The sequence below is a fragment of the Antechinus flavipes genome, chromosome 6 (genome assembly GCF_016432865.1).
Source record: "Antechinus flavipes isolate AdamAnt ecotype Samford, QLD, Australia chromosome 6, AdamAnt_v2, whole genome shotgun sequence".
Taxonomy (NCBI): domain Eukaryota; kingdom Metazoa; phylum Chordata; class Mammalia; order Dasyuromorphia; family Dasyuridae; genus Antechinus; species Antechinus flavipes.
The window spans coordinates 15,460,715-15,479,304 of NC_067403.1; the positions used below are offsets into that span (position 1 = coordinate 15,460,715).

The window sequence follows — 18,590 nt, forward strand, 5'->3', positions numbered from 1 at the left end:
TAGCACAAATAGAAGGGAATAAATGGAAAATAGATGATGATTGTAAATACAAACAAAAATGTGAATTTCCTAATGTGACAAGGCCCATTTGCCTGTAATTAGTAAATATAAATGGAAAAGTATTTTACTGGCCCTGGAGCAAAAGTTAGCAGGAGGTCATTGTGTGAAAGGCTCGTGACTCCATGGGAAAGTCTTGTTAGAGTTCCAGGGGCTTTGTAAATAAAGAAAGATGGAAGAAGTTGAGGAGGAGGATGGGAAAGAGCCAAGAAGAGCAATCAGCAAATACATCTAGAATAGAAACCAGAGTAGGGAATTTGGGTTTAGTTTGTTTTTTAGTAGTTAGTTGGTTAGCACTTGGAACAACTAGTAATCAAGAACAGAACCATAAATTTAGAAGTAGAATGAACCACCCCAGTTAAATGATCCCCTTTCATTTACATATGAAGAAACTGAGATTGAGAATAATTAAATAAAAGTGGAAGCGATTCCCTAGCCTTGTCACACTTTACCTTCCATCCATACCATTATCCACACGCATACAAACATACAGGGTCTTTTCCCCATAAATAAGTCCTTATTTTGTATGCTATGTAGTGTGTTGCTTGCCCCAGGATCAAAAATTACCAATTTACCAATTACAGTGATTAGACTGTCACAAGGCTATTGGTGACTTTAGTTTGCAGATTCAATATCCAAAGGAATCATTCCTCTCATCTTGAAGCGACCCTGCAATTGATATACCCAATAGGTGAAAAAGAGGTACTCTGTAAGAGTGGCCCAGACTCCCAAGATTTTTCACTTGCTGACATCCAAGTTCTAACTGGCCGCAGATAGCCATGTGACAATTGAACAAGTCTCTTGCCACTGTGAGTGTTATGAACAAAATGAGGGAGTTGTAATAAATGAATTCGAAGGTACCTTCTGGTTATAAAATTACATATTGAAAAAATATAAATTGAAAAATAAAAATGAGTAAATATATACAAAATAAAAAATAGAAAGACATGAAAAAACAAAAATGAGTTTTCCAGCATTCAAGATGGAAATCATTTGCACGATACTACTGGTTTAAATCACTGATTTTCACATTTTTAAAAATAAAAATTGAATTTTATGTAAACAGCCAAATTTAAGCAAATACCAAAACCAAGTAAAAGGACAAATTTTTAAGGAAGTCTAGAGATAATGGCACGCAAGTTGGGGTATCTACAATTCCGGAGCTTCTTTCACTTGTGAATTTTTGTTTTGCTTTGTTTTGATTTTTGGTATTTTTCTTATTTCCTATTCTCAAGCCCCTCTGGTCTTTCTGATCCCGTCTTGTCTCCTTTCTTTCTGGATTCTGAGTTTTCAGATCTTGGTCATTTTTTTTTTTTTTTTTTTTTTTGGAATCTCCCTAATTGGTCCTGCTGATTTTTGGTTCCTTGTTGGCTCCTACTCTGGAAAGACTTGATATGATACATATCTCATAAAGTCCATGCCCATTGTGCCCTACAAGCCACTTCCACACTTTAAGCTAGTCCACAACCTTGGTTATTTTGAGTTTATCCTTGCCTTTACCTTTAAAAAAAAAAAAACACTGACCACTCATACATTCAATGTGGTACCAAAAGCTCCTCCTGGCAATTTGTCCTCAGTCTCAGGTTGGGATTTTCTTGAAATAAAAGGCTTCCTTGATTTGGGGAAGTTGAGTTTTGTCTCTGAGTCATCACCACTTGCAGTTTGACAGAGGTAAAAATAATACCTCTACTACCTCTTGCCAATGACAGTCGTAGATCAATGGGGAAGTAGGAAAGGGTATCTTCCCAGGAAGGGAAATTTTCCATCTAGAAAGCAAGCTGGAGAGCTTTTAGTCTTCTGGAGTCTCTTGCTGATGTCATGGGAATTTGTGGGAGGGTGTTCTTGCTTTAAATGACTTGATTAAGTTAAAACAAATCAAATTTGACATGTATCGAGACACTACAGACTAACATTGACATATATGGATGTATTCTACATAGATAAATATAAGCATAAAACATTTTATCACTAAGATGGGCACAGCTAAGGCACAGATGGGAGAGGGAACTGTTTCTTGCTTTCATGTATGTATTGCTTTATTAAAAGAACCAAATAGGCATCCTTCATATTTGGAGGAAAAAATTCATTTCTGGCAAAGATGGCGATAAAGTGAATCTCATTTTAGACCCCATGCTGACTCCAAAAATGAAAAAATTCCAAAGTAAATCTAAATGTTTTGAAAGTGATAATGAACAGTTTAAGATGGCAGCCACTCTGTAACAATAACACCAGGGATACTGATTTCCTGTACTGCAATTCTGCATCACTAACTTCCTATTGGACAATTCCAATTGGTTCTTTCGAATGTGTTTCCAACTCAACATCTTTAAGCAGAGTTCATCATTTTCCCCTTTCTTCTTGGCTTCTTATTTTTGCCGAGGGCACTCCCACCCTTTCCGTCACCCAGGCTGGCAATCTAGAAACATCATCAACTTTTCCCTCTCCTTTACTTTCTATATCCACCGTCAGTCAGATGTGATCAATTCTACTCCTTTAATCTCTCTCTAGAATGCTCCCCTTTCTTCACTCACATCACAACTACTCAGGGCCCTCATCACATCTCCCCTAGACGGATTTAAATAATTTCCTAATGGATCTTATTCCCTTAAAACTCTCCACACAGCTAAAGCACACGTCTGTCTATGACCTTCCACAAGTTCCAGGGTCGCCTTATTACCCCCTTTCACATTCGCTTCACCAAAGGGGCCTTTCTGATGTTCCTTTACAATGATTAATTCCTGTCTCCAAGTCCTTACAATGGGTAAAATCTAGTCCCTCCTCACCTCTACTTCTTAGAATTCAGTTCTGCAAAGCCCAGCTGACTGGCCCCCTCCTCAATGGCACTCTTCCTCCCACCACATGTTACCTTGCATTTGCTTTGAAATTCGTAAATGGACGCGTTTTCTTCCCCCACAGAACATAAACTCCTCAGAGGTCAGTACAGTTCCACCTGAGTTTTGGACACCAGGGCCTGTTCCACGGTAGGTACTTGCTTTTCATTTTACTGGGAGTTACAGTGCCACCTCCAGCTGGCTTTCCCTCCTATAGAAAGCAGCACCCTTTGCTAAACCACCTTCTTCCAATTTTTCATCTCCTAGACAGACAAAATCGGTTTCTTCCAGCTTCCTACACCCCCTAATTGTCTCTGTTGTAGGAAAGACAAAGTGGTAGGTGACCATCTTGGCACTACACCTGATGCAATATCTGGTATGACTTCCCAAGAATTAAGCAGCAGCATTCAGTGATGAGAGGAATTATCATTACTCTGTACACATCTAGATCTATACCATGTGGTACCTACTAGTGCCAAAAATGTGATATCCAAGTGAAAAGACCTTCCACTATACCATTAGAACTTAAGTGATAATAATGAATCTTCAAGCACTGGGCCATGGCCACCTAGAGAGTACATGATTATTCTATATACATATATGTGATTATAGGTTATAAAGACTGAATTGCCTGTAATAATATAGTGATTACAATATGATACACTGTGCGTGGTCATTTTTTATCCAAGGTATAATCAACAGCAGACTTTGCTGAACTACTTTTAGTCCAGGCTGCCTGCTGAACCATCAGTTCAATCATCAATTTTAAAGTTTGAAATAGTCTTAAGAACAGCTGGGTTTTCTGCATTTTCAAGCACGGTTGTGTAGAATAAATTAAATAATACTGGCCTGTCTGCTTTTCTAATATGGGATAGATCAGAAACTAAATAGCAAAATTAATATTCTACTGTGAATTTTAGTATAAGAACAATCTTAGTGAGCGATTGATTTGCTATGGTCCGCTGACTGCATCAAAAACTTTGATCAATTAAAATAAGTGTTGTAAAAGTCTCTATATTCTCATATGCCCACATAAACACATTTTGATCAATGTATCCATCTCTGCTTCTCGCCAGCAGCAATAGTATCCTCGTGAATAGAGAGCTGGTCCTTGGAGCAGGAAAACCTGGGTAAAGTCAGTCTTGTCTCTGAAAGCAGAATGGTTAAATAACACTGTTAAGTCAGTTAACAACCTTACTACAGAAAGAGTGCCAACTTGCATTAGTAGAGAGTTTCCTCACCTGGGAGGTGTCTGTACCAAACAGATCACAGGTCCAGTCCCTATCTCTCTCTCTCTGATTCTGTTCTGCCTCTCTGAATGAGACATCACTTTAACTTTGTTGTGTTGTGACCTGAAATTTCACTCGTATAAAATAAAAGCAAATTATATTCCTCATGAGCCCAAAGGCATTTTCAAATTTAAATGCAAAAGGAAACTGAAAGACTCCCAAATAAAAAGCTTTGAAAAAACTGTTTTCCTGAAAAGTTTCAGATAATTTATCTAAAATCAATTATACTTCTAAAATTAAAACTGCACCAGGGACTAGAACAATAATGGTCAAAGTCCTACAGGATAAATTGGATTTCAATGGGGAATACCAATGGATCCAACACAACTTAATGCAGCTTCATTTTATGAAATTAAGATTATGCCTATAGAATTCAAACATGAGAGCTTGCAAGTAAAAAATGGACAATGATATGGATCGGTATTATTTTTGCATTTCCAAATAAAGGACTAGATTATTTAGAAAACCCTTTAATGGCTTTAAGCTTTCTGTCTCCTCTAACAAACCCTCTGCAGCAACTGCTAAGATACTTTTTTTTCCTTTAATCAAGAATCATGGTTCACAGTTCTCATTACAGGTGTAACTGCTCGAGGTGATTTCAGAACGAGACTGAAACTGAATAACTAAATCAGAGATACAAATCGTGCCAGGAACTTAGAAAAGGAAAAAGAAAAGAAGAGCAAAGATTATGATAATCATAAATCCTTTCAGATTTTATTTTCACATGGGAAAAAATAAAATACAACTCACTAGTATTCGACGATTTCAAAATTATAAATGTCAGCATTGTTTATTTTTAACATCAAACATCAAAAATATTTCTGGAAACAACTTTTTCATTCAGCAAAACAAGTAGGTGAATGATTAGTTGTCATTCACTGGAAGTTTCCCATTATAATAATGAAACAACAAAAAGAACCTCATTCTATAAAAATAGACGATTCTTCTTGTTTTAGTTAAGAATTAAAGCCGACCCAACCTGCTAACAAGTACAAACGTTCTAGAATTCCTGTTTGACATGAGATTGAACAATGTATAATAAGTGAGCAAGTACACAAATATGATTATTGATCTTGTGTTTGTTGTGCAGCATTCAAAATAATCCAAGAAAAAGACAAAAAATAAAGTTAAGGCACAAAAGGATTAAATATGCAAATAAAAATTAAGAGCATGTGTCAGGCTACAGGAAAATACCGTAACTAATAATAATAACTACAAATAACCACAAACAGCTCTTTTTAGTTTGTGTGACTTAACAGTATGAATACTTTTTAAAAAAAATTTGCACTGTCTTAAAGAGTTATAACATTTTTGATACCAAACTTTAATGTAGATGCTGTTCAATGCTGTTCTTAAAACATTATCAGCTAAGAGGGGAAAATAAAATAATCATTTCAAATACTCAAAGAAATTTTTATTACATGGGAAGATGAAAAAAACTACTTTATCCACGTTTATAAGCCTATTAATTTCTTTGGGAGTTCCTGGAATGGATGCAAATATATAGTTATAACTATGAGAATAAATTATTGAATATCTTTTTAAAAACCAACACGTCAAAATTTATCCAAACTAGTCAACAGGCATAACAGTATAAAGACTAGACTTTATTTTTAAATTTTGTACCAGCATAAGTAAAGCATGAATACCATTGCATGTTGTGTGCAGTTAAATAAAATGTGCCTTAGAAAATTACCAGTTATATGGGTCAATAATTCAGTGAAAAATAAGATTAGGTTTAATTGAGATGGAACTGAAAATTCCTATCACTCTAAATTATCATCAAGTTCTCTAATATAAAAATGATACTGTGCTAAATAATAGGTTATGTTCAATTATTTAATAGGATTATCAACATGTAAAATTAAATCTTTAAAAATTCGTTACTGACAATGGGTTTCTTTTGAAGTCACTTTATTGGTAATCCAAAACAAATTATTAACAGGAGGCTAAAAGTGCCAAATGAAAATAAAAACATGGTCTCAAATACATTAAAATGTATACATATAGCAGTAAGAGGCACATTATGTTAAAATTATATTTCATTAAAACCAATTTTTGATTTTAATTCATTTCAAGGATATTCCACTACTATTTTTTAAAAATCACTTAGTCCAGGCAGTTGAATTTACTGTAAATTAAGAACTCTTCTTAAACAAGAATGGGAAATATCCTCTGCTGGAATTAATATGTAACTAAACTGAATTATGAATTCAGCCACAAAAAAAGATTTGTCATTCACAAATATATGACCATAAACATGTTATGTTTTATATGTGTGTGTGTGTGTGTATTTTTTTTAATTTTGGGGCTAGACACATGCCCCAAATCACAAAGTTATTTTAGGGCCAGAAATCTAAAACTTTTTTACAAAGGGATAATAAAAATAGCAACTCAAACTTTATACATTAAGAACAGAAATGTTATACCGTATCTATCATTTATATGTGGGTTCATGTAATTTATCTTCAATTAGTATTATTATCTGTTCAGCAGCTGAAACCTAAGAACTGCTGATACATTGCAGATGAAAACATTTGCTAGTCTCTGGGCTCTACCCTTTCTTAAACTAAATGATGATCATACAATACAGATGACTTTTTCTATAAAACAATTTTGGCTTACATGGATATTAAGCTGCAATGCCAGCATTTACATTTGCATCACTACTTAATTTCCTTTCCTAGGCTCTAGAGATTTTGTTGCATCTGGATGGCTTTTTATTTGTCCTACAATCCCATTTCAAATAGTAAAAATTAAAAAAAAAAAAAAAACATGATCATTGCACAATGTTTTTATTCATGAATATTCAACTTCTGGATGAGTCAAAATGAGTCAAAATTTCAAAAGTAAATTTAATTTTAAAAATATTGTTCAAATTTAAAACATAATTTGCAATAAAAACACAGGAATGAATGTAATGGTTGGAATATAACATTTCCTAATTAAGAGTTTTAGAGAAGAATGTACATAACTAACAAGATTTTTAAAATATCATTACATTTGTTTATAAAGTATTCCTTTCACATCCAGTGGAACTGGTGTTAAGTTGTAGCTGATGTTTGACAACAGACTGAAAGTTTAATGCTTCATGTAAGCCCAGATACCAGAAAATTCTCTCTTTAAAATAAGTTTAATTAGCCAAATCAATCAAAGAAGATGCAATCATGAAATCAAAGGTATAGTCAAATCTCAATTGGGAGTTTGTCTGGCATTTTGATCTATGTGAAACATAAGCCAAATGACTTACATATACCATAGTTATTAAGTCAAAGAATTTCAGGCATACCTTCCCAAGAGAAGCAACTATTTTCACATTATATCATTTTCTACCCCAGCAGATGCACATACCCAATTACGCTTCAGTTAATCAATCCCAGTGTTGGTTGCGCCCCAAAAGATTTTGTAAGCATAGCACAGTACAGCAGCTAGATTAGAAAGATCAAATATCATCATGAGCTTCAAGGAAAGCATATGTAAATGCATTTTAAAAATTGCTTTAATAAAAATGCATTTTTGGAACCATTCATGTTGACCATTACATCTGCTTCTCATATGTCAAAATAAAGGTTCAAGGAACCTGGGATCAGTGAATTTTAGGATAAAAAAGAATCTTAAATATCATCCAATCTTTGCAGAGATGGAAACTGAAGCCCAGAAGGTGGTTGACTTGCTCAAGATTATACAATTAGACAGTGACAAATTTGGGATGAAAATAAAGGCCTCCTAATTCTCACTCAAATCCTGCGCTCGGTCACTTCAGCACACGGTGAAGCCATAGGGAAGTATTTCATTAAAGAGCAAAATTAGATATTAAAGTCACCACAGAAAATTTGAAAAATTCACCATTTCTTGAAAAGCTCTTTATTTTAATAAAAACAAACTAAAAGGTGTTTTTAATCAACCTTCCTTAGGACACATCTATTTATCAACCAAAATATGAATCACACAATAAGACAAACTTAGAGGATATATATAATGATGGCGCACAATCAAGAAAAAAAAAAACTCAAATATTTTAAAAAGAATTATAGGCAATTTTATTATCATTATATTAGTAAGGACCATTTGAATAAAAGTGCATAGCTGACTATTTTTCAATTAGAAAAATGTTAAAGTGTTTTTTATTCTGTGGAAGATTATAAAGATTGAGGTATAATTATCAAACATCTCCAAACCAAAATAATATAACCACTTGCTAACTGAATTCACTCTATTCAAGTACATTAACCATTTTCAAAGGAATTATATCTTAAAATTTTTTTTCAAACAATAAATGAAAAATTACAAATGTCAGGAATAAACTCCGTTGCCTTCATCGAGAACAACTGCATTATCCAGATTTAAGGCCATCTCCTGGATATTCACATCTTCAGTGATGTTACAATTATCAACTGCACTGTCACCATGACTCTCTTTGCTTTTTTCTTTTCTCACTGACTTCAAACACTTATCAAGTCTTTTTATGAACAATTCTACATCTTGTTTTTTCATTCCAATTGCTGAGGCAGCATTGAGGTAAGCACAAGGATAGTTATTTGCATGTGACATAAAGCCTTTGAAAGTGTGGCCACTCACAGTTTGGACAATCCCCAGAGGCACAACCCTGAAAGGAAAAGTTTATTTGGTCAACTATGAGCTATTTAATATACTTGATGCTACTGACACAATAACACTTATAAATGTTAATGCATAGTAGCAAATATGTATATATACAAATATATACATACACACACACACACACACACACACATATATGTGTGTATATATATATACATATATATATATATATATAGGTTGAGAACAAACCACACACATCAATACTGCTAGAAATGCATAGTCTTAGTCCCTTCCAAATGGCTCTCTGGCCATCCCCCTTTTACCAGACAATAGAAACCGCACTCAAATGTCCTGCATGAGTCAATCAACGAGTACTTATCCCTTTTCGAAGGTCCTCAGCACTGGGTTTAGTGCATTGTGGGTGATTTAGAAGAAGGGCTAGTCAAATCCTTCACCCACCCTGTAGAAGGTATTGGGGGGAGGTGGGTGATTAATAAGAGCCACCTCTTAGAGGTAAGCTTTCAAGGACTGATTTGCATTTCATGGCTAGTTTACTATTGGCAGACCAATACTTGCTCACTCAAAGCCAAGGGTCTTAATCAATTAGAGGCACTTCTTTGAAACTCCTCTCCCCTCTGCTGCTTCTACCCCTGTGCCCTTGTACAAGTCATCCTCGCTCTGAACTGTTAAATGAAAAAGTCAGTCTCAGGGTCTGTAAGAGTCTTTCCAGCTCTTAGTCCAGAGTCCCATGCACCAGAGGCACTCAGTGCTCAGTTCAAATGAAGATTGGGTCATGATGATGAGGTGGAAAGAATCAAGATGTACACAGCAGAAGTTCACCAAAAGAGCAGGGAATATGGAAGGAAAAGAGTTTTTTAAAGGAAAACCCTTCCCCTCTCTACCCACAGAAAATGTAAACCCTTTAACTGAAGCAAATTAAGAAAAATAGTTACATCAAAATATTTGCGTTCATTTTTCCCCATGACCTAATCAAAAATTAAATGAAATGAGCCAGATTTTACACACATTTTTCAAGCTAAATACCCACAGATATGTAATTTTCAAGTGAATTTTCTCAGAGATGAAATTCAACACTTTCCTTAATTCAAAAATCAAGTTTCTCCTTGACAATAATTGACTTATTAGAAAATGCTGGTGGAATCATCATTTTTTATTTACAAGAACACAAAAGAATTATACTTGGAATCACTCAAAACAATCCAATTAGATTTAGTAGTGCCTTATTTACCAAGAGAAGTTTTTATTTTTTAAACTTTTGAGATTTTTACAAAACAGACAAGATTCTCATCTTTCTCGAATGTTTCAAGTATAAAAGTATCTAAAAATGAAGAATACGAGCTGAATACATTCTCAAAAACCTAAGAGTACTTTTGGAAAGAACTAGTCTTCCTTTCAATAGTCCCAAAGTATGCTTCAGCATATACTTAGCATATGATTACTATGTAAAAGATAGATTATTAAACATCAAGCTTAAAAAGCCAAACTCAACGCCCAAATCATGCTTACCTGGCTCCAGACACTTGTCTGGTAAACAGCATAGAACCAAGCTGTGTGACAGCTCTATTGGTTTGCTCATCCAATGTCGTAAGGGACATAGCTGAAAAAGAAAACAGGATCTTAACACAGCCTTATTTCTTCCAGAAACTGCAAAAACATCAGGAATAGGGAAGTAGAATGGGAAGAACACAAGTATTTAAGCACATACTAGGTGCCAGCACTGTGCTAACTGCAGGAACCATCATCTTTTAGTCATTTTCTGACAATTTTGTTAAGTATTAAATAAATTATCATCCAAATTCAACATGCATATATACTAACAACATAACAATGCAAATTCGTTTGATTAAAACCATCTCAAGGTCTAAAAGATGGCACTACGTAACTTTTCCAGCTGGTAAGAAAGCCAAGAAAATAATGAGGACAATGATATGGTCAATGGAGCTGCCTAATTATTCAAATCCACTGCAGCTTATGAAAATTTCCTAAGTGGGATGTATTTTAATATATAGTTGCTTTTACTAACTAAGCAAAGACTATGCAAGTGGCATATGGAGCTAATCTTCTCTTGCAGAGATTATTATATGCCCATTGACTATTTTTTAATAAGAAAAGATAAAAAGAAAATCTCAATGCTCCTAGAAGAAAATTTTAGAATTTAAATTATGATTTTCAATACTTATTGTGAAAAAATGTTTCCCGTCTTAATAGATGTCTGAAGTTACACTGTAAATTAGCAGGAAAAGGGATTTCAAATAAATTTAATTCATCAAACATTTACTAAGTTCTTTCTATATGCAAGTCCTTGTGTTGAGCAATGAGGATACAGATTTAAAAATCCGATAGTACCTGCCTCTATGGAGCTTGTGTTCTATTAAGAAAATACAACAATCATTCAATTTCTGAATCTATGGAACGTTATTTTAAGTAAGTGTGTCAGGAAAAGGGGGCTAAGAAAAGACAGCAGATTCATCAAAGACCTTATAGGGGGATAGCACCCGAGTTGTGCTTTGAAAGATGCCAAAAAACAGAAAAGGGAGAGTATTCTAGGTATAGGGAAAATGTACAAATAAGCATAAAGACAGAAGATAGAACATCATGCATAGAGAATAGCTAGCAGAACATTTGCACCTTTTAAAATCAGACTAAATTTAACTTTTGGTTACATTTTAAGTTTCTGTTTCCCTCCCTCCCACCCCCACACTACCGAAGGCTACCATTTGACACAGATTTTTACAAATTTATGTGAAAACAAACTATGCATATTTCTATTGATCAGTTCACTGAAGTTTTACTAGAGGTAGGGAGCATCTCCCTTCCGAGGTCCTTTGTAGCCGATTTGAGTATTTATGTAATACTTTGAATAATTTGGTTGTTACTGTATACAACACTCTCCTGGTTCTGCTCATTTCACTCTTCATTATTTCACGCAAATCTTTTCATGATTTTTTAAAAAATCAATCAGTTCCTCAATTTCTTACAGCACAGTAGTATTCCATCACAAGCATATACTGGCAACTTATTTGGTCATTCCTCAATTGAAGGGCATCTCTTCAATATCCAGTTCTTTGTCAGCACAAAGAGAACTATTATAAACATCACAGAACACATAGATGCTTGCACTTTTTTTCTGATCGTCGTGGGAAACAGAGTTCATAGTGGTATTACTAGGTCCAAAGGAATATAGAGTTTTATAACAATATGGGCATAATGCTAGATAACACAGCCATCTTAGACACTTGCTTCCTCCTTAGGAATATCTCTAATCTATTAAATGAGACCAAGATGTGTTCTCTTAATAGCTCATATTTACATAACAATTGTTAGGGTTTACAAAGTGATTCCTGCAACCACCCTGTGAGAAATATATGAAAACCATTTTTCCAATGAGTAAAATGAGACTCATAGATGAATGGCTTGTCCATATTCACATAATCACAAAGTGTCAGAGGTGGGACACAAAGTATTCTTTCTCTAAGGGCAGGCTCCGTCTGCTAGACCTTGTGGGTGAAAAAGCATTCTAAGACTGGGCGGCTGGCTGGTGCAGGAAACAGAACACTAGGCTTGGGAGCAGGAAGCCCTCAGTTCAAATCCAGCCTCTGACGCTGACTGGCTGACTCTGGATGAGGCTTTTAATCTGTAAAATGAGCTGGAGAAGGAAATGGCCAACTACTCTAGTCCCTTCCAAAAACTCAAATGAGGTCAGAGAGAGTGGAACATTACTGAAAGGACTGGACAATGGTAACAATTCTGAGACCTAAAATTTCAGTGTGTTCATCTTCATAAGATATATTTTTAAAAAAGGATTTCCTGAATTTTGACTTTTTAGAAAACTGGATCCGTTTATCTTTGCTTTAATCTTTTAATGTTATGAATTTAATGCGAGAATCTTGTATCTTACAGACTCAGATTCTAAGAGCAAGTCCCACATTTATCTCTTTCAAGTGTTTTCCTTTTATCTTCTTATTATTCATCTTCAAACCCTCAGGATAGACCACATTGTCTTTCTTTCTTGACTCCTCCAATCTACTGAAGATATCAAAACTCTGAGAGAAAGCCTATTTCTTCTCCTATTACCTTTCTAAGTTTCTTTTGATTCTTGTGTTTGTATTTCATATCTTTTAACCATTTATCAATTGGAGAATGGCTTGAATTCTTATAAATTTGAGTCAATTCTATCTATATTTTAGAAATGAGGCCTTTATCAGAACTTCTGAATGTAAAAATGTTTTCCCAATTTATTGCTTCCTTTCTAAATTTGCCTGTATTAGTTTTGTGTGTACAAAAACTTTTTAACTAAATATAATCAAAATGATCTACACTGTGGAATACAATTAATTACAAACACTTTTCACACAAAAAGACAGGTCTAAGCCAACAGAAGAAATATTAATTGCTCATATAAACTTATGCCAAATTAAGTGAGGAGAATCAGGAGAACACTGTACACAGCAATAGCATTATTGTAAGGATGATTAACTGTGAAATACTTAGCTACTTTGATCAAGACAATGATCCAAGACAATTCTAAAGGACCCATGATGAAAAATACTATTTACCTTTAAAGAGAGAACTGATGAATTTTGAATGCAGACTGAAACGTATTTTTTTTCTAGAACATGGCTAATATGGAAATATGTTTTACATGATTTCACATATGTAATCAATATCAAATTGCTTGTCCTCTCAAGAAGTGGGGAGAGAAGGAGAAATGGAAAGAATTTGGAACTCAGAATTTTTTAAATGACTTAAAATCTGTTTACAGATAAGTGGGAAATATTTAATACAAAAAAAGTAAAATGGTCATTAAAAAACCTAGGCCTAAAATTAACAAGAGTTGTGTTGGGGAAGACTTCTTGTGGAAAGTAGGGTTTTAGTTGAGACTTAAAAATTTCTTGCTTGAAGACATACTCTTTCCTTCTAGGCTGAAATTTTGGGTATCGTTAAATCTACATTTTTATTGGTACATGTAGGAGCTTTCTCTCATTTATTGATTTTTCCAATTTTAATTCCTGAATTGGCTTTCTTGTGCCAGGATTAAATTCACACCTGCTCTACTGAATAAAACCAAGTTCTACTTGGTCTCACTCAAGATCCCACAAATTCCTATTTTGACCTCCACTTCTAAGGCTTATGCTTCCTTGAAATTCAGAGCACTGGCTCTTCAGGACCCTTTATAGAAGCTCAAGACAGCGTAGGGCCTTCAGAACTCTTGGACCACCCTAGATCTGGCCAGTACTTTGTCATAATGGTTCCTACTAGTGCAAGGCCTCCTCTTTGGGCTTCTCTCTCTACTGGGGCTTTCTGCAGGGAGTATTTTGCTCCTGCTATATCTACGTAGTCTTGCAGGATTCTTGTCTCTGGCCAGCTTATTTGCCTGTATTGGTGCTAGCTTGATCATTAACCCTTTTTCCTACTGCCTATGGGATTCTGACTTTTAATTGGCTTTGGGGGTGGAAGAATAAATTACTATCCTTTTGCATTGGATTCCTTGATCATTACTCAATCTATTGTGAATTTCTGGTTTTTGCTGGAGTATATGGGTGGAAGCTGGAAGGTCTTACTCAGTTTAGTCAGCAATCTTCGCTAAGAGTCTATATTTTTTAAACCAACAAATTTATCAGTTTAAAATATACTTTACATGATTATTATACATTTAAAAATCTGTTTTATGTGGAAAAAATAGTCAAGTTATAATGATAAATAAATGTGGTTTAAAGCAACAAAGCAGGCAATATAATTTTTTATACTCAAGGACATATAGAAATTCAGACATTCCACTTTCTTTGATAGCCATTCCATGAAGATTTTAATAATACACACACACACACACACACACACACACGTATTTTGTAGAAATTGTTAAATACAATATATCCCAAAAGTCCCAGTGCACCCTAGCTACAGCTTAAAGCTGCACTGACTTCTGAGACACCCTGCATATATATTTAAATATATATTTTATCTTTCCTCCAATTACATGTTAATATAATTATTATTATTTTGTTATGTGGTTTTTTTTTAAAGTTCTGAGTTCTAAATTCTATCCCTCCTTCCTTCCCCACATCTTTCCCTGAGACAAGAAGCAATCAGATATAGGTTATATATATATATGTAATCATGTAAAACATTTCCATCTTATTTTATAAAAGAAGATTTGAATGAAAGAAAAAGAATGAAACAAGGTGAAAAATAGCATGTTTCAGTATATATTCAAACAATAGCAGTTCTTTCTCTGGAGACAGAAAGTATGGTTCACCATGAGTCCTTTGGTATTGTCTTCGATCACTGTATTACTAAAAAGAACTAAGTCAGTACCAATTCTTTATCATACAATCTTACTGTTACTGTGTACAATGTTCTCCTGGTTCTTTTCCCTTAACTTTATGGCAATTCGTTTAAGTCTCTCCAGGTTTTTCTGAAATCATCCTGCTCGTCATTTCTTAGATCACCCTATATTCCACCACAGTTTGTTTAGCCATTCCCCAGTTAATGGGTATCTTACTTGATTTTCAATTCTTAGCCATCACCATAAGAGCTGCTATAAATATTTCTGTATAAACAGATCCTTTACCCTCTTTTTAATCAATCTAAAGAATTTACAGTGAATAAAGCAGCAGCTTTGGAGTCAGGAAAATTGGTTCAAGTTCTATATGGTCATATGGTTAGCTCTGTGACCCTTGGGGGAAAAAAGTCACTTCTTAGCACTTCTACTTTCTAAGTTTGAAAACTGTCAACCTGCTCTGGTAAAGGGAGTTTTCTTCCAAGAGTTCCCAACATCAATGGAAATTTCCAGTCAAAACTCCCCTTCCTCCAAAATTATATATCAATGATGTAATAACAAAAAAAATAATCTAGCATTACCCCACCCCCAGTCTTACTACTTGATTGGTTGATTTGCTTGTTATTTGGCAGAATTTTTTACTGTAATTTCTTCTTGCTTCTCAGGAGAAAGAAGGGTGACTGTAGATCCTAAACACTGTATATTCTCAGACACACTCAATTACATCCTTTGGTTTTGCCTAAATTTTTTTGTTTTAAAAATGAAGATCTAATGAAGAAAAGAAATTAAGGAGAAATAAATGGCTGGTACAAAAATAACCAACTTCTTTAAAAAGACTGTTAGAAATAAAATTTAGCACATATTACACAATAAATTCCTGTTACATGCCATTATGTATGTACATAAGCAGTTTAAGTAGTTATTACAAATTTATTATCTTTTTTTGATTGAATTTTCTCAGTATTTACTCCCAAGAAATAAGTCAAATGGAAGTTAAGTGAAACTTTACCAGAATAGAGAATTTAGTTTGTGAAACCCATGAAGCCAAAAAGTTACCTAAGCTACCAAAAATGATTTATTTCCTTCTAGAAAGTAGTTTAGGGCTCATTAAGTTGGAAATATTTATAAGAAATAAGAAGAAAAATTACCTAGAGATATAGGATTATGAGATGTATCCAACAGTCTTTCATTGTGAAGTTCTGATAGTTTTTTTATTTCACTGGATAAATATAAAAACATTTCCTGCAACAACAACAAAAACAAAAAAAGATGGCATTCAAAAAGAGTCAAAAGAATACTTATTACTTGCTAGCCTTAATATAAACCAAATAATAATAATAAATAGATAGTAACATTAAACCTGCCATAAATTAACCTATCCATAAACATTACCTAGGAGTTAAAGAAATTTTTTTAAGAAAAAAAATCAACTTTCTTCTGATCCCATGTGGTAAAATTCATTTCTTCATTTGTTTATTAATTCAACAAATATTTAATAAATATTCACTATGTATATACCAAGCTCTGTGTTAATAAATGGGAGTTCAAAGACAAAAATCAATTATTCCAGTTTGCAAGAATTTTACATTTTGTTGAGAAGAAACAAAAAGTATGCAGCTAGGTAAATTCAATATTGGCACATCCAACAGAAAGTAGCACTTCAGGAACCAGAAATGCAGCCTTTTACAACAGACACAAAAACAGTATCAGTGGATAGAATACTGGACTTGGAGGCAGGAAGACCCGAATTCAAATTCTGCCTCAGATAACTTACTTACAAGTAGTGAAACCCTCTCTAAGCTTTAATTTCCTCTTCAATAAAACGGGAATTCCACATGAAGATCAAATGAGATCATAGTTGTAAAGTGTTTTGCAAGCCTTAAAGTATTATATAAATGTTGGATTTTTTTTTTTTATCACGGGCTCTATTATTGTTGCCACAACCAACCCCATAAGTGATAATAGTATAGTACAATTGCAGGCATCTGATTTATAGTTAATCTGCCTGCCCTTTATTTGGCTACTTCTATTAAGTAAAAAACTCTTCCCAAAGATCTAACAATAGAAATACCTATAGCTTTTTTGAATTTATTGACACACTAAAAAGATAATTGCCCAATGTTCATTTCTAATATTCTAATGAAAATACTCTGGTCATTTTTATTATCCATTTGTTAACGCTACTGTATAAACTGCTGCTACAATCCTTATATTTGGTAGCATGGTTTCAACTGTCACTGCAATATGAAAACCTTTAGACCATAAAAATGTTAAAATAACCGAAAATTGCAGATTGCTATTATTGATAGCTATGTATAGCTATACTGCAGAGATTCCGAAATGCCATTTACATTCATCCAAGAGGATTCAACCTAACCATCTAAATTAGAAAAACTAAGTGGATAATGAATGTCTCCAGTTCAGACTATGCAACTAGGGGAAAAAAAATAACCAAAGAGATGGTCCGTTATCAGTACATCCGTCTTAGATAGATATTGTCCATGGGCAGTGAGGTAAGCCCCAAATTGAAAGGGAGAAAAAGAGTAGGCAAAAACATGGGCTTTTTATTAACATGATGATGCTTCCTGAAACAAAAGCCCATTGTTTTAACAACATCCTCCTAAGGAGGCTACATGGCTATAAGTCATGAAATATCAGTTTCCTGAGAATTCAAGTTGAAGGTCACTCAAAAGACAATGGAAAGGCACAGGGAAGCTGTATTAGGCTGTAATACAACAAACATCAAAAACCATGCAAGGGAAGTGGCCCAAAAGAAGTCATCTGAGAGATGTGTGACCAGGTACAAGACGAAGAACAATCAAGGAGCCTATGTTTCAATGGTCCACAAGCAATATAAAGCGGCCCCTCCCAAACCCCATGAGGAACTGATGAAAGGTCACATATAAGAATCAAACATGAAGGGCGGGTGACCTGTATCATCAGCAAGAATAGCCCCATGAGGAAGCTCCAGCTCTACTGAGGAACTGAAGAATACCTAGCGAGCACCTTCTACTTAGCAGAAAACACCTGCACAACATATGGTGTTTTCTACTAAGTAGAAGACTTCCCAATCATTTAAGCATGATGATCATCATTCACTTTATACAACAATCCCTGCTGAGGTAGGTCGCACCAGTATTATTTTCTAGCTAGGTAGTGCAGTGGAGAGAGCACCAGGCCTGCAGCCAGGAAGAACTGACTTCAGATTCAGTTTCTGACACATATTACCTATGTGACCCTGGACAAATCACTTCACCTGTTTGCCTCAGATTCTTCATCATAAACTAGGAATAATAATAGCAGCTACTTGCTAGGGGTAATATAAAGGGACCAAATGAGATAACAATTATAAAGCACTTATATTAGTGTGGTGCCCGGCACACAGTAAACACTTTATAAATGTTAACTATTATTATAATTTTCCAGATGAGGTGGTTGAAGTTCAGAGAATTGAAGCAGTTTGGCAATAACCATGTAAATAATAAGTATCTGAGCCTGGATTCAAACCAAAGTCTTTTGGTCTCAAATTCAGAAATCTATTCATTAGCCACA

At 34.4% G+C, this 18,590-nt stretch overlaps 1 protein-coding gene across 3 annotated transcripts in view; it reads right to left on the minus strand.

The window, feature by feature from the left end:
• Positions 1-6,074: 6,074 nt before the first annotated feature.
• The window catches only part of SEPSECS (Sep (O-phosphoserine) tRNA:Sec (selenocysteine) tRNA synthase), a 55,918-nt gene continuing 43,402 nt past the window's right edge, over positions 6,075-18,590 (minus strand). For all 3 annotated transcript variants that reach the window (XM_051963996.1, XM_051963998.1, XM_051963997.1), the window contains exons 9-11: positions 16,187-16,280; positions 10,265-10,355; positions 6,075-8,783 (exon numbers count right to left, since the gene is read on the minus strand). In XM_051963996.1, the coding sequence (XP_051819956.1) occupies positions 8,471-8,783; positions 10,265-10,355; positions 16,187-16,280 (498 nt within the window). In that variant the 3' untranslated portion in view covers positions 6,075-8,470. The remainder of the gene's footprint in view (positions 8,784-10,264; positions 10,356-16,186; positions 16,281-18,590) is intronic.